Source organism: Archocentrus centrarchus, chromosome 14 (genome assembly GCF_007364275.1).
Source record: "Archocentrus centrarchus isolate MPI-CPG fArcCen1 chromosome 14, fArcCen1, whole genome shotgun sequence".
Classification (NCBI taxonomy): Eukaryota; Metazoa; Chordata; class Actinopteri; order Cichliformes; family Cichlidae; genus Archocentrus; species Archocentrus centrarchus.
Genome location: NC_044359.1, coordinates 3,303,030 through 3,317,019, shown reverse-complemented (window position 1 = coordinate 3,317,019; position 13,990 = coordinate 3,303,030). Strand labels below are relative to the sequence as shown.

General features: G+C 40.5%; 1 protein-coding gene across 1 annotated transcript; it reads right to left on the bottom strand.

The window, feature by feature from the left end:
- Positions 1-8,810: 8,810 nt before the first annotated feature.
- Positions 8,811-12,883, bottom strand: LOC115791913 (odorant receptor 131-2-like). The gene is made up of 2 exons (XM_030746208.1): positions 12,869-12,883; positions 8,811-9,770 (listed from the first exon to the last, which is right to left on the bottom strand). The coding sequence occupies exons 1-2, from the start codon at positions 12,881-12,883 to the stop codon at positions 8,811-8,813; spliced, it is 975 nt and encodes a 324-aa protein (XP_030602068.1).
- Positions 12,884-13,990: the final 1,107 nt, after the last annotated feature.

Below are 13,990 nucleotides of genomic sequence, written 5' to 3'. Positions count from 1 at the left end.
CTTCCAAACAAGTTATACTTATTCAGTCTTATTCTAATTGAACTGTCATGAACTTTAACCTTTAACATGCTTTAAGATATAGCTTTTGGGCTTGTTGCAGCTTCTCGGAGCCTTGCATACTCTGACCTTGGGGTCAATTTTCTTGGACATTCACTCCTGGCATTGTGATAACACATATCCGAATGCTCCAAACAAACAAACTTCAAAAATTTCCTGCTTCTAACTTCTATCTGAACTTAGAAGCAGGAAATTAGAGGTCATCCAGGCCTTTATGTCTTTGAGACATTCTTGCAGGTTGATGTGTGTCATCTGGCTTCATGGGTAGATAAAGTTGTGTGTCATCTGCATAACAATGAAAATGTATGCAATGCTTTCTAATAATACTGCCTAAGGGAAGCATGTATAATGTAAATAAAAGTGGCCCTTGCACAGAACCCTGTGGAACTCCATAATTAACCTTAGTGTGTGAAGAAGACTCCCCATTTACATGAACAAATTGGAGTCTATTAGATAAATATAATTTGAACCACTGCAGTGCAGTACCTTTAATACCTATGGCATGCTCTAATCTCTCTAATAAAAGGTTATGGTCAACAGTATCAAATCTGCACTGATGTCCAAAAGGACAAGAACAGAGATGAGTCCACTGTCAGAGGCTGTAAGGAGATCATTTGTAACGTTCAGTAATGCTGTTTCTGTACTGTGATGAATTCTGAAACCTGACTGAAACTCTTCAAATAAACCATTAGTAAGACAGCTGGGTCAAGTGATGGCTTTTTAAAGCAATGATTTATTTACTGCCACCTTAAAAGCCTGTGGTACATAACCAACTAATAAAGACAGATTGATCATTTTTAAGATTGAAGCATCAATTAATGGAAGGACTTCATTGAGCGGTACAGTAGCAATTGGGTCTAATAAACATGTTGCTGGTTTGGAGGAAGTAACTATTGAAGTTAACTCTGAAAGATCAATTGGAGCGAGAGAGTCTAAACCAATACCAGCAGTGCTGAAAGCAGCTGAACGCGAAGATAAGTCTTTGAGATGCTATGAATAATTTTTCCTCTAATGTCTAAAATTTTATTTGTAAAGAAATTCATGAAGTCACTAATAGTTAAAGTGAAAGGAATACTCGGCTCTACAGAGCTCTGACTCTTTGTCAGCCTGGCTACAGTGCTGAAAACAAACCTGGGGTTGTTCTTATTTTCTTCAATTAATGATGAGTAGTTAACAGTATTTCAGGGAATACTGTTAAGTCTTCAGTTTCTATGCCATATGTCAGGACAAGATCCAGAGTATGATTAAAGTGGTGGGTGGGCTCTATTACATTTTTAGAGAAGCCAATTGAATCTAATAATAGATTAAAAGCAATGTTAAGGCTAGTTAATAACAAATAAAACAGGTTTTCAAATTTTCAGGTCAGGTGGTCAAGACTAAGAGTCAGGCTTTCAAAAGAATTAAAACTTTGTCTGTGTTTTTGATTAATTAATAAGCTGGAATGGAAGATTGCTGCTACTCCTCCTCCTCGACCTGTGCTTCAAGCATTCAAGCCTCCAGTCTGCGGATTGGGGACCTCTGGTCTAAATAACTTCAGATCACCTAATTAAATGTATCTGCTATATTTAGACTTTTTTTATGAGGCAATACCCAGTCACTTGGTTAGAAGTGTCTGCTATTACTCAAACAGAGCTACAACTTCATCTGCGCCCCGACCACCAACAGCAGACCTACAAAACAGTTTAAGCTTGACATATTTTATGGGCTGCATGGAAACCTTTGTCTCAACAATGTTACTTGAAGGCTGGAGCTCCCCAGGAATCACTTTGGGTTCTCAAACGGTGTTGCACACTGGGTTGGAGCTCCTGGCTTTCACTTTCTACCTGTTTCTCCCCACTGTCATTGGTCTCTTAAATTTCCCAAGAAGGTTCTTAGGAAACTCAAGTGGAGGTCTTTACTTGTATGTACACAACTTTTACAGCAACAAAAATGTGAGATTTGGCCCAAAGGACCATCTGAAAAATTCCAGGAATTCTACCAATTATCAAGAGACCAGGCACACACAATCAGCTTCCAGTATAAAAAGCTTTTAATTCTTGCAAGAAGGAGCAGAGACAATCAGCTGTGCAGCTTCATGAGAGTGCTCAACTTGAGGAAATTCCTCGGAGCATTGTATGCTTCTCTTTATGCATTATGGACAAGCACATGAACTTATATGGTAGTAAGGAGTGTAGACAAAAAAGGAGCACTCACTCACCTCTGTGGTGATGAAGTGTTTTGAGAGACTCATCAAGACATTCATCACCTCCTCACTGCCCACCACCCTCGACCCACTACAGTTTGCATACCGGCCAGACAGATCCACAGATGACGCCATATCCTTCCTCCTCCACAAGACCCTTTCACACATAGACACTGGTAAGGGGAACTATGTGAGAGTGCTGTTTGTAAATTACAGCTCAGCATTCAACACCATAGTTCCCTCCAGGCTGGTCTCTAAGCTGCTGGCCCTGGGCCTGGGCCCATCCCTGTGCAGGTGGGTTCACAGCTTCCTGACCAGCAGACCACAGGTGGTACGAGTGGGTCACCTCACCTCATCCTCCCTCACCCTCAACACTGGATCCCCCCAAGGCTGTGTGCTCAGCCCTCTGCTGTACTCACTGTACACCCATGACTGCGAGGCCACGTCAGAGTCCAACGTCATCATCAAGTTTGCTGACGACACTGCTGTTGTGGGACTAATCTCTCACAATGAGGAGACAGCCTACAGGAGAGAGGTCTCCCGCCTGGAGAACTGGTGCCAGGAGAACCACCTCCTGCTCAACGTCAGCAAAACGAAGGAACTGATCGTGGACTTCAGCAGGAAGCAGCAGAGGGACTACCATCCACTTGTCATCAGTGGTGCTGAGGTGGAAAGAGTGGACACTTTCAAATACCTGGGAGTGACCATCTCACAGGACCTGTCCTGGACTCATCACATAAACATCACTGTGAAGAAGGCCAGACAGCGTCTCTACCTCCTCAGGCGGCTGAGAGACTTCAAGCTCCCACTCAAGGTGCTCAGGAACTTTTACACCTGCACCATCGAGAGCATCATGCGTGGGAGCATCACCACCTGGATGGGAAACTGCACCAAGCAGGACTTCATGGCCCTAAAAAGGGTGGTTCGTTCAGCTGAACGGACCATCAGAACCACCCTCCCCAACCTGCAGGACATTTACACCAAGCAGTGCAGGCTGAGGGCCATGAAGATCCTAAAACAGCCCAGCCACCCCGGACACTCTCTCTTCTCCCTGCTCCCATCAGGCCGGCGTTACCGCTGCCTGAGGGCTAAGACTGAAAGGTTGAAGAAGAGTTTTTACCCACAAGCCATCCGTCTGCTCAACTCTGAGCCCTAACTGGACCATTATTGCACAATGTAAATATTATAATTTAATTTATAAAAGTGTGTATAGTGCATAGTATATAGAGTATAGTGTATAGTGCGAATTACTTTTTTTAATTTTTATTCTTCTTATTTATATGTGTGTGTATATATGGTTGCAGGTACAAAATACATTTCACTGTGCATTGTACTGTGTATAACTGTGCATGTGACAAATAAAACACTATCTTAATCTTAATCTTAATCTTAGGTTGGCAGTTGACATAGTTTCCCCTACTCTGCACTCCAGCTGCAAGCAGGCAACCAGATACTGGAAAAACAAAAGTATTTTCTGGATGATCTGTTGTGCCAGGAGGAGCTGTATTGTAGACTCTGGGGGGTGGGGTATAGCAATTGCTGCACCTGTAATAAAATACCACAGCACACAAACAAAAAGAGGACAGAGCGAATAACCAACACTAATAACAGCAAACAGTGCCTGAAAGAGAAGTATGAAACAGAAAACAAGCAAATACTCTTGTTCTGTTGCTTGTGTGTGTGCATGCCTAAGTGCATGTGTATGTTTGTCATGAAACGTATTTGGTAAGGTGAGTGAGAAGCCACAACAGCGACCGCCAGGGATAGATCCGGGAACCCAGGCCACCTGCAGCCCCCTACGTGCACCGAAGACCAAGACCACGCAACCTGATGACAACCATGTGCCTAACCCAAGAGGAGGAGCAGGGCGACCCCAGCAGGGTGCCCCATGGCCAAAGGGCAAGAGGCCCACCCCCACCCAAACCAGACTTTTGTCTTTTTAAAATTGTTTAAACAAATTTGTGTCCAGAAGCTTTGATCTGGATTGATAGAGAAATTGGGAGAGAAACTGAAACATCAATAATTAACAGTAACTGATACAGTTAGGATAACAATTTAGGAGTACAGAGATTCAGAAAAGCAGTTATAATGTTTAATACTGGAACTAATGAAAGGTAGATCTGAGATTTTTACTTTTCTACAGAGTGCTTGTTCTATGTCCAACTGTGGACTGTCTAACAAACTTGATTTGATCCATTCTGAAACATACTGCAACCTATTGGCTAAGAAGTAGTGCTAAAAATTTGGTAGCTCTAAACCACCCCTACGTTTTTGCTTTTGTAAAGTTTTTAAACTTATTTGCGATAGTTTGTTTTTCCATAGAAATTTTGTCATGTTTGAGTCTAGTGACTTAAACCAAGCAAAAGAAGTTTTATTAGGGATCAGTGAAAACAAATAGTTGTTTTTGGCAAAATCATAATTTTAATGGAGGCAACGCTCCCCATGAGTGATACAGGTAAACTTTTTCAATGTGTGAGATAATCATCTATTATTTTTAATAGAGGAATATGATTTAACTGTGTCAAGTCTGAGAGTTTGACGGAAAAAATTCAACCCAAATATTTAATGTTGCCTGACTGTAGTGAGGTGGCGGAGGTGTTCTTAAATTTGCACTTCAGAGGCAACGCTGGTGATTTGCCCCAGTTGATGGAGTAGTCTGATTAAGATGAGAACTGGTTTGTAAGACTGATTGTCTTCAGAAGAGTGACTTGTGAGTTCCCAAGGAAAAGTAATACATCATCAGCAATAAAGGTTTATCTTATGATCTGTATTTTCAGTTTGACTCCCTTTAATATTTGCATTTTGTCGGATTGCTGCTGCCAGTGGCTCAATGAAGATAACAAAAGGTGAAGGACAGAGTGGATATCCCTGCCTGGTGCCCCTCTGGAGACTAAAACTTTGGGAAATAAGATCATTTGTCCTAACACGTGCAGTTGAAGAGCTGTATAGTGTTATGAGCCAGTTAATGAAGGATGAATGAAATCTAAATTTATGTTGAACTGCTAATAAAAATTTCCAGTCAACCCAGTCAAATGCCTTGTTTGCATCTAAAGAGACAACTGTGGTTTTGAGTTTGTTAATGGAACAGTAATCTATTACATTTATTAGTCAGCATGGATTATTGGCTGAGTGTCAACCCTTGATAAAAATCTATTTGTTCAGGATGTATTATAAATGGAGTAATTTTATTGTAATCTTTTTGCAAGGACTTTGCAAATTTTTTTAAGGTCTACATTAATAAGAGTGATTGGGTGGTAACTGGATGGTGGTGTGGGGTCTTTGCCTGGTTTAAGAAACAGGCTGATGTTGGGGGAGTTTATATTTGAGATAGTGTGTGATCACTGTGAATCTGAGTCACCATTCTGAAGAAAGTGGGTGCTAGAACAGACCAAAATTCTTTATAAAACTAGGCTGGAAAACCATCTGGACCTGGGGCTTTATTATTTGGGAGATGCTATAGAGCTTCTTGGAATTCAGACATTGAGACAGGTGAATCCAGAGCTATAACCTGTTCATAAGATAAGATAAGATAAGATAAGATAAAACTTTAATAATCCCACGACGGGGAAATTTGTGCATTACAGCAGCTCAATACAGAGAAAAAATGAAAAGGATGAGTAAGAACAAATAACTAAACTAAAAACTAAAATTCAATAGAATAAAATAAAATAGCAATAAAATATTCAATAGAATAAAATAAAATAGCAAAAAAACTATACACATATACATAAGCACTATATACATAAATATATATGTATATCATATCATTTAGTATATAAACTAAATATATATATCATTTAGTTTAGTTAGATTTATATGGTTAAGAAATTCCTCAATGGCAGTATCAGATGGATTAATCTGTAATGATTATAAAGCTTCATACAAAGCTTTAAAGGATTTATTTATTTCTTGTGGGTGATGAGTAATTTCACCAGTTGAGTCTTTAATAGAATAAATAACTGTTTTTTCTTTATTTAGCATTAGCCAGGAATTTTCCACATTTATTTCCATGTTCAGTTTTCTAAACGCAGCCTATTCACCACAAATTGTGTCTTATTATTTTGCCTCACATTACTGGTAGTAAGTAGGGATGGCACGATACCACTTTTTTATGTCTGATACTGATACCGATATTTTACATTTGGATATCGGCCAATACCAATATAAATCCGATATTTCAATTTGATCCAGTGATTAAAAAACATAAAAAAAAAAGAAGTCAACAGTCTCTCACACAACAAAATCAAAGTCTTTTAGTTGTCCCACATACAAGACTAAGGACCAGGGCAGGCAGAGCTTTTTAGGCAGTGGCACCAAAGCTCTGGAACTATTTACCACTCCAGCTCCATTTAGCTGACTCTGTGGCATCATTCAAAAAATAGTTGAAAACTTTTCTGTTTAACCAGGCTTTCTGGTTTCTGAATTTATTTTTATTCTTTTTATTTTAATATGGTAATGTTATTATGTTTTTAACATAGCGTTTTCTTGGGGTGGGGGGGGTAATATTGTGTTTTAATTATTGTACAGCGCTTTTCTGTCTGTGAAAAATGCTATATAAATAAACTTTACTTACTTACAACAGTAACTATCACCTGAATCCTGTTGCTTCTGTGTGAGAAGGTGATGCTTATGGCATGTTGCAAATTTCATTAGGGCTGCAACTATCAATTATTTTAGCAATTGTGTATTCTGTTTATATTGATTACCCAAGTAACTGGATAAGAAATACTTTTTTCATATTAACAGTTCATCTGCATATTTTAACTTCCGTACTGCAGTTTTTCCCTGTGTGAAACAAACAGGGTGGATGGAGCAGCTACAAAGTTCTGTTTTCTTCACTTACTGATCAGGTGGTTGATGAAGGACCTCCAGCTGTTTCCCAGTAAAGGTTTAATGGAGGTTACAGGGACGAAAAGGCTTCTTTTGGACACTAGAAAAACATTTCCTTCTGCTCCATCTGAGCGCGCCGGCTCCGCCTCTTTCCGCTTGTGCAGACAGACTGCAGTAAATCAGCTGACTGCTGCTATTGCGTCATCAGTGTTCACGTGAAAAACTAGGGGCTGCGTGAGCGCAATCTTGTAATGCTTTATATTTACAAGCATTGTCCTAAATACGTTTCTACTGCAGGTCTATATTTAGTCACAAATCAGGGATTAAAGTATCAAAAATATTTTAACGGGGAAGGGGTTCTTCCGGTACCAGACGGTCACTAGTGCTAATAGCTGCGCTCGCTAGCAGTATGTCCCGGAGAGAAAAAAATAACAGCTGATTCTCAGCACAGCGAGCACAACACACAAACAAGGCAGAGAGCGGTGGAGGCAGAAAAACATGTCAGCAATGATCGCTCAGTGTCAAAGGGAATTCGTAGCAGCGACGGAGGATCTGAGGGGGTTGTTTTCTAACTCCTGATCCCCCACTCCATTCCAGTAGGTGGCGGTAATGCAGCTCTAAGCTGGTTTGGTCAACCGCAAACCCACAAGAATTAGAAGACGCCTGAGCCCTGTAATGCAGCTAATGTGAGCGAAACGTTATTTAATGTATCGGATTACATTTTTAAAATTTCTTTCCGATATCTGATCCAGTAATTTAGGCCAGTATCGGACCGATACCGATACTGAATATCGGATTGGCACATCCCTAGTAGTAAGGTAGAGAGATTTGATACCACTGACAGATACACACTGAATTCTATTTCCCAAATATGACATCATCCAAAGGATTGCCCTTGATTGCTTTTGTTCAGTGAAATAAAATGTTGTTAACCTAAACAATAGTGTTTAATGGTCCACAGTATCACGAAGAGTCCTTCATAAAGTAAAAGGAGTGACGGACACATTATACACATACAATTTAGAAAGGCATCTGCAGAAATAGCTGCAGATAAATAAAAAATGTACAAATTCTTTCTTTTTAACACATAAGAGGCCATAAAGTCTCTGCACTTTTCTCCTGTCCTTATATGTCAGTTATATGTCAAACAAACCTGACAAGTAACACTCAATTTGATCAGGCATTCCTATTTCACTTGTAAAGCAGATTTCAGGCCTGATCCCTTGTGTGCTGCCTGATAGTTATGAATTTAGAACTTAGAACTGCTGGTGAAATTCTGGTGTTCTCATAAATTTATCAGTGTAGTTGTTATCATTATTTGCAGTGATTTGGATTAAATAAGATCACAAAAAGATAAATTACAATCACAAGAATCACAATGCACAAGAAGCCTACTGCAATTCTCCAAATACAGTAAATTATAATGAGACTGTTTGAACAGTGATTTGCACTCTGAAGACTAAAAATATTACTCACATAAAACAATTAGAACCTTGACTCACATTAAAGTATGAACAATTATTAAAATCTTTTTCACATAATCTGTTCTGTCCACAACAAAAAAGATACATTTAGTTAGAGTGAACAGAGGATGAATTCAGAAATGTTATAAAGACCTTTTGTAAATTAAAATTATGAGAGAACTTGCAGTATAAAGCTGAAGTATGATAATAGTCTTTATGCTTCTGTGCTTTGTTTATATTGGATTTTTGTCAGAAGAACCTTTACTGTACATACTAAATTACCTCAATCTGACATGTTGACCTTTGCTTGAATCACTCACAGTCTTTGCTCGACAGCACAGATGGTACATGAGCATGGCTCTGATGGTTTGGTCTCTAATGCCATAGATGAGAGGACTCAAACATCTGGGAAGAAGCATCATAAACACATAAAGTACACTCCAGATACGTAAAACTGTTACTCTGTCAAGGACTTTTGAGATCTCTGTAAGCAGAGGATTACAAATTGTTGAGGAAAGACTGAGGCCCAGCTGTATCAGGTGCAGCAGCAGTGTGTTACGAGCCTTATGGGTCGAAGCTTTGTCTGTGGAGGCCGACCTGGCTGCTATTGCAACACCAATATAGGAGCAAGTGACGGCCACAGCAGCAGATACAAACAGAACACAAGTGTAAGCTTTGTCATAATGATCAGAGATTGGGTTGAGCAACAAATGAGTGTGAGAGCAAGTGTCTTTCATTTGCAAACTCTCTAGGTCTTCAAATGAAAAAATTAACAGCAAAATCACTCTAATGGAAACATTTAGTGAACTGATGGCCCAAACTATGATAATCGCTAGTGCTGTGTTTCTGATGGTGATGATGGCAGCGTGTCTCAGTGGGCAGCACACAGCTACATATCTCTCCAGAGACATCACCACCAGTGTGAGAGGAGAGATCCCAGTTGTAAGATTGGTAATCATGATCAGAAAACCACATACAGGATATGTAAGTGTGATTCTACAAACAGACAGTAAGTACAATAATTGAGTCAAGACCATCTGTACAGTATCTGCAGAAAGTAGGTTATAAAGAAGAATGTAACAGGCTGTCTCACAAAACACTGGTTTACTCCTCAAGGTGTGCAGCATGAGCCCATTAATAAAGAGAAACACACAGCAGGATCCTGTAATTGGAACAGACGACAACAGAACTTCCAGTATCCCTCTGTACTGCAGTCCAGCAGTGAAGTTAGTCTGAGACTGAGTGATGTAAGACATGTTAAAGATGTATTTACAGGACTGCCTTCAAAATTTGATGGTGTCTGTTAAAGACTTTATCTGGAAATAAAATTATTTTCAGATGCTCAAAAAAGCAGTCAAGACCTAAAACAAACTATTAATATTTTGATGCCATTATAATAAAGAGGCACAGTAAGTCTTCAGTTCACATTGAGTTTAGATGTCAAAACTCCCTTTGTCAGTGGTTAGCAGATAAGAAGCAGTCACTTGTCTGCAGGGTTTTCCCACATTCACACACCTTTTAAGAACTCAGTGCTCACACCCACTTCACATGATACTGTTACGTGTAAGTATAGCAAGTCAGTTAAGCCGTAATCAGTGATGTAATCTTTATTTCTACAAGACAATCTGTGTCATTTTTTTCCCTCCTGCTCTCGGTGGAGATGGACGCATTTTTCTTTTCTCCCCAGCCTTCCCTATCTACCCCTGCTTTTTGCTGCTTCACTGCTTAGAGCGTCTCTTCACTCATCCCCGAACTGGAAATTAAATTATGGATCTGGTCAGCTGGTCTCTCAACACTACTGATGATCAAATTCTCATCACGAGGAGATTGGGAGAAGGGGAATCCTCTTTCCTCTGGCCCGGTTGGCTATGTTATGGATTCCCGTTGGGATGGAAGATAATGTTCCTGGCTGCACTGTGTGGGTGTGGTATTGATACCAGGAATTTTCCCAAATTGGACCTGGGGATACCTGGTTTCTGGGCAGCTGTTCAGGCCCTAGTAAGGCTGCCTATGAGGGACACAGAAATGGTACGAACTCAATCAGATTCAGTAGAGCTGAATCAAAGTGGATTACATCTGGAGGAGTGTTGGAGTGTCTGTTTCTGCGTGGTGGAATAGAACCAAAAATTTCGTATGATTGGATTTCTGAGAGGTAACCAGAAAACTGGTCTGTCAGCAAATAGTTATGATGGCCTGAACCAAAACAATTGCAGTGTCTGGAATTTGGCTCCCAGACGGCCTTGGATGCTGTCTGTCTAAATCGTCTCCTGGAGATGTTTGTAAACAGATGCTCTGCACCCCCGCCCCGTGTTGTGACCTGTATGAACTGGTATCCTGGCAACCAAGGCTGACTGTACCATCTTATCATGAACATCATCATGAACTGCTAGTTGAGGAAGCTGGCTACTAGCTATCCTGGCCACTCGTCTCTGCTGGCAGCCCCTCCCCTACCCACCCTAGTGCTCACCAGGCTTTAAATGTGCTGCTGCTTTGCTGAGGTGTTTTCTTGAAACCTCGTAACTTGTTCATAATGATCACAGTATGACTTTTTTGAACCTAACTATTCAGTCCAATCCAGTTTTATTTATAAAGTGCTATAAAATCACCCACAGGTCCAAAGTGCTGTACAATATAACAATAATAAACAACTCAATAAAACGCATTAAAAATACCAGATATTACATAAAAAAATACAACAATACAAAAAAATAATAATAATAAAAAAATAACACAGCTCACATTCTCAGTGTTTAATTAGTGTTAAAAGCCAAAGAAAAAATGTGAGATTTTAAAAGTGATTTAAAGTATGTGAGTGATGAGGCCGGCCTAATATGCAGTGGCAGATCATTACAAAGATTTGGTGCTGCCACTGCAAAAGCCCGGTCCCCTCTGAGCTTAAACCTGGTTTTAGGCACAGTCAGAAGCAGCTGGTCTGCCTGCCGGAGAGACCGGGTGGGAGTATAAGAGTGTAGAAGCTCAGAGAAATAGGGTGGGGCAAGACCATTTAGAGATTTAAAAGCAAATAAAAGAATCTTGAAATGGATCCTAAAATGAACGGGCAGCCAGTGAAGTGAAGCTAAAACAGGTGAAATGTGCTCATGTTTGCAGGCAACAGTTAAACAGCGTTCTGCACCAGTTGAAGGCGAGCAATAGTGGACCCTCTAAGCCACATATAAAGTACATTACAGTAATCCAGCAGAGTGGTAACAAAGGCGTGGATTACTGTTTCAAAGTAATTGTGCCACTGAGTAGGAGTCTTTCCTTTTAAGAGGCATCTGGCTGTCGTTTGCATAGCAGTGGAAAGAGACACCATATTTTCCAAGTATGTGTCCCAGTGGTAATAAATATAGAGAAAAAAGGCCTAGCACTGAGCCCTGTGGTACCCCACACACATGTGGAGCAGTGGAGGACACAAATTCACCAAGTCCAACACAGAAACTCCGACTTGACAAGTATGACTGAAACCAACTCAGGGCTGTGCCCCTGATTCCCGCCCACTGCTCCAGACGAGAGATTAAAATTTTATGGTCAACTGTATCAAAGACAGCAGTTAAATCTAAAAGAACAAGAACAACACAATCACCTGAGTCAGTAGCTAAGAAGATGTCATTAAAAAGTCTTAAAAGTGCAGATTCAGTGCTGTGCAGGGGTTTAAAACCAGATTGGAAGACTTCAAAAATATTGTGTTCATTTAAAAAGATCATAAGCTGACTGTAAACTACTTTTTCAAGGATTTTTGATAAAAAAAAAAAAAAATGCACACTAGAAATAGGTCTAAAGTTAGCCAAAACTATGGCATCCAAACCAGGCTTTTTTTAATCAGAGGTCGCACAACAGCATGTTTAAAATTTACAGGGCCCACACCTGAGCACAGACTGCTGTTTATAATATTGAGCACAGCTGGCCCTACAGTGGGAAAATTTATTTAAAAAGACAAGAAGGGATGATGTCATTTGGAGAAGCTGAATGCTTCAAGTAACCAACCATCTCCTGTAGAAATTCCAATGTTACAGGCTTGAAGCTGTCAAAAACAGCAGAGCAGGAAACAGAGACTGAGGGGTCATTCACAGGAGGAGAAATAAGAGCCCTTGCAGTGGTGACCTTACTGATAAATAATTGCAAAAGTCTTTCACAAACATACTGTCGTGTATTTTTATCTTGATGACATCAGTATTTTATATCAATATTTTTATATCATGTATTGTTATATATATTAATCACACACTCTAATTAATGGTCACATTATATATTATTTGTCACCTATATTGTCACTCACACACTGAAGCTCTGCATGCTGTAGACAGGTAAAAATGCTGAGGCCTGCTCTGCAGGCAACCTGGGATTTTTCCATTAAGTAATGCTAGCCCCCACCTTTGTGAGGAGCTTCACCTTTTACACAGTGCACTTTTGACCCAGCTTCTCCTGAGGGGAGGGGCAGAGGCGCACCTGGACTTCGGAACGTGGGAAAGCTGGGTGTCTTGCTAGCCCCCCGAGAACAATTCATAGAACTGTTGCCTAAAGAGCATCTTAATATGTCCCCTCCCCTGATAACAGCTGGAGGAGGTGTGAGATTGGGCTATATAAGGGCATGGCAAACTTGGGAGGGAGCGCTCTTCTTTGCTCTTCCTCTCACCCGTGTTTGCAGCGGCTGCAGGCTCTCACTCCCGAGAGGGCTTCTGTTTTTTATACTCTGTTAAACTCTGGACATTTATTTCTTTGCTTTTCTACCACCTTATAACAGCACCAAGGCACTCACTCTCGGGAGGCTTTTTGCTTTCTTGCATTTTGTTTAACTTTTTGATATCTCGAACTTTGTTTAACTTTGTGCTTCAATAAATCCTGGAAACGAAACCTGCTCATCTCCAGTGAGTTTCTGTGAAGTGTGGAGCTTTTCTCAAGGTGCATTTGCTCCCATTAGTCTCCCCTCAGCCTGGTAAGAGCAACAGGGGGAGAGAGCCGCAAAAAAACCCGACATCTTGGCGACCGCGGCAGGACTCCGAGATAAGAACAGCTGGAGAGGTACCTAGGGTTTGGACGGAGCCTCACGTTGCTACGGAGAACACCAAAAGCGCGCAAAAGTAAGTAAAGCAGTTTTCTGCAACAATGGTGTTGTCCGGGTGACTGAGACTTCCGCCCAAGTTCCTGGTTACACTTTCAAAATAAAACAGCTGTCTTGCTCTGGATAAAGAATTTGTAAAATTTAAGGGTTTTTTGGCTATTTTGAGCTAAAATGGTCTAATCTGGATAAAAGGAGACTCCTGGATTGAGCAGGTGTTGTGTTTGGGGTTTTTATTGCTTTGCTGAACTCTGGAGTGGAATGAATGCGTGTTGTGAGTGAGATCGCAGCTGTGAATGGTGTTTGTCTTGTCTGTTCGTCTTGTCGTATCTGTTCTGTGGTATTTATTGAGTAGCGCTGAAGAGAATAAAGTGATAGGTCCTCGCGGAGATTTACCGCTGA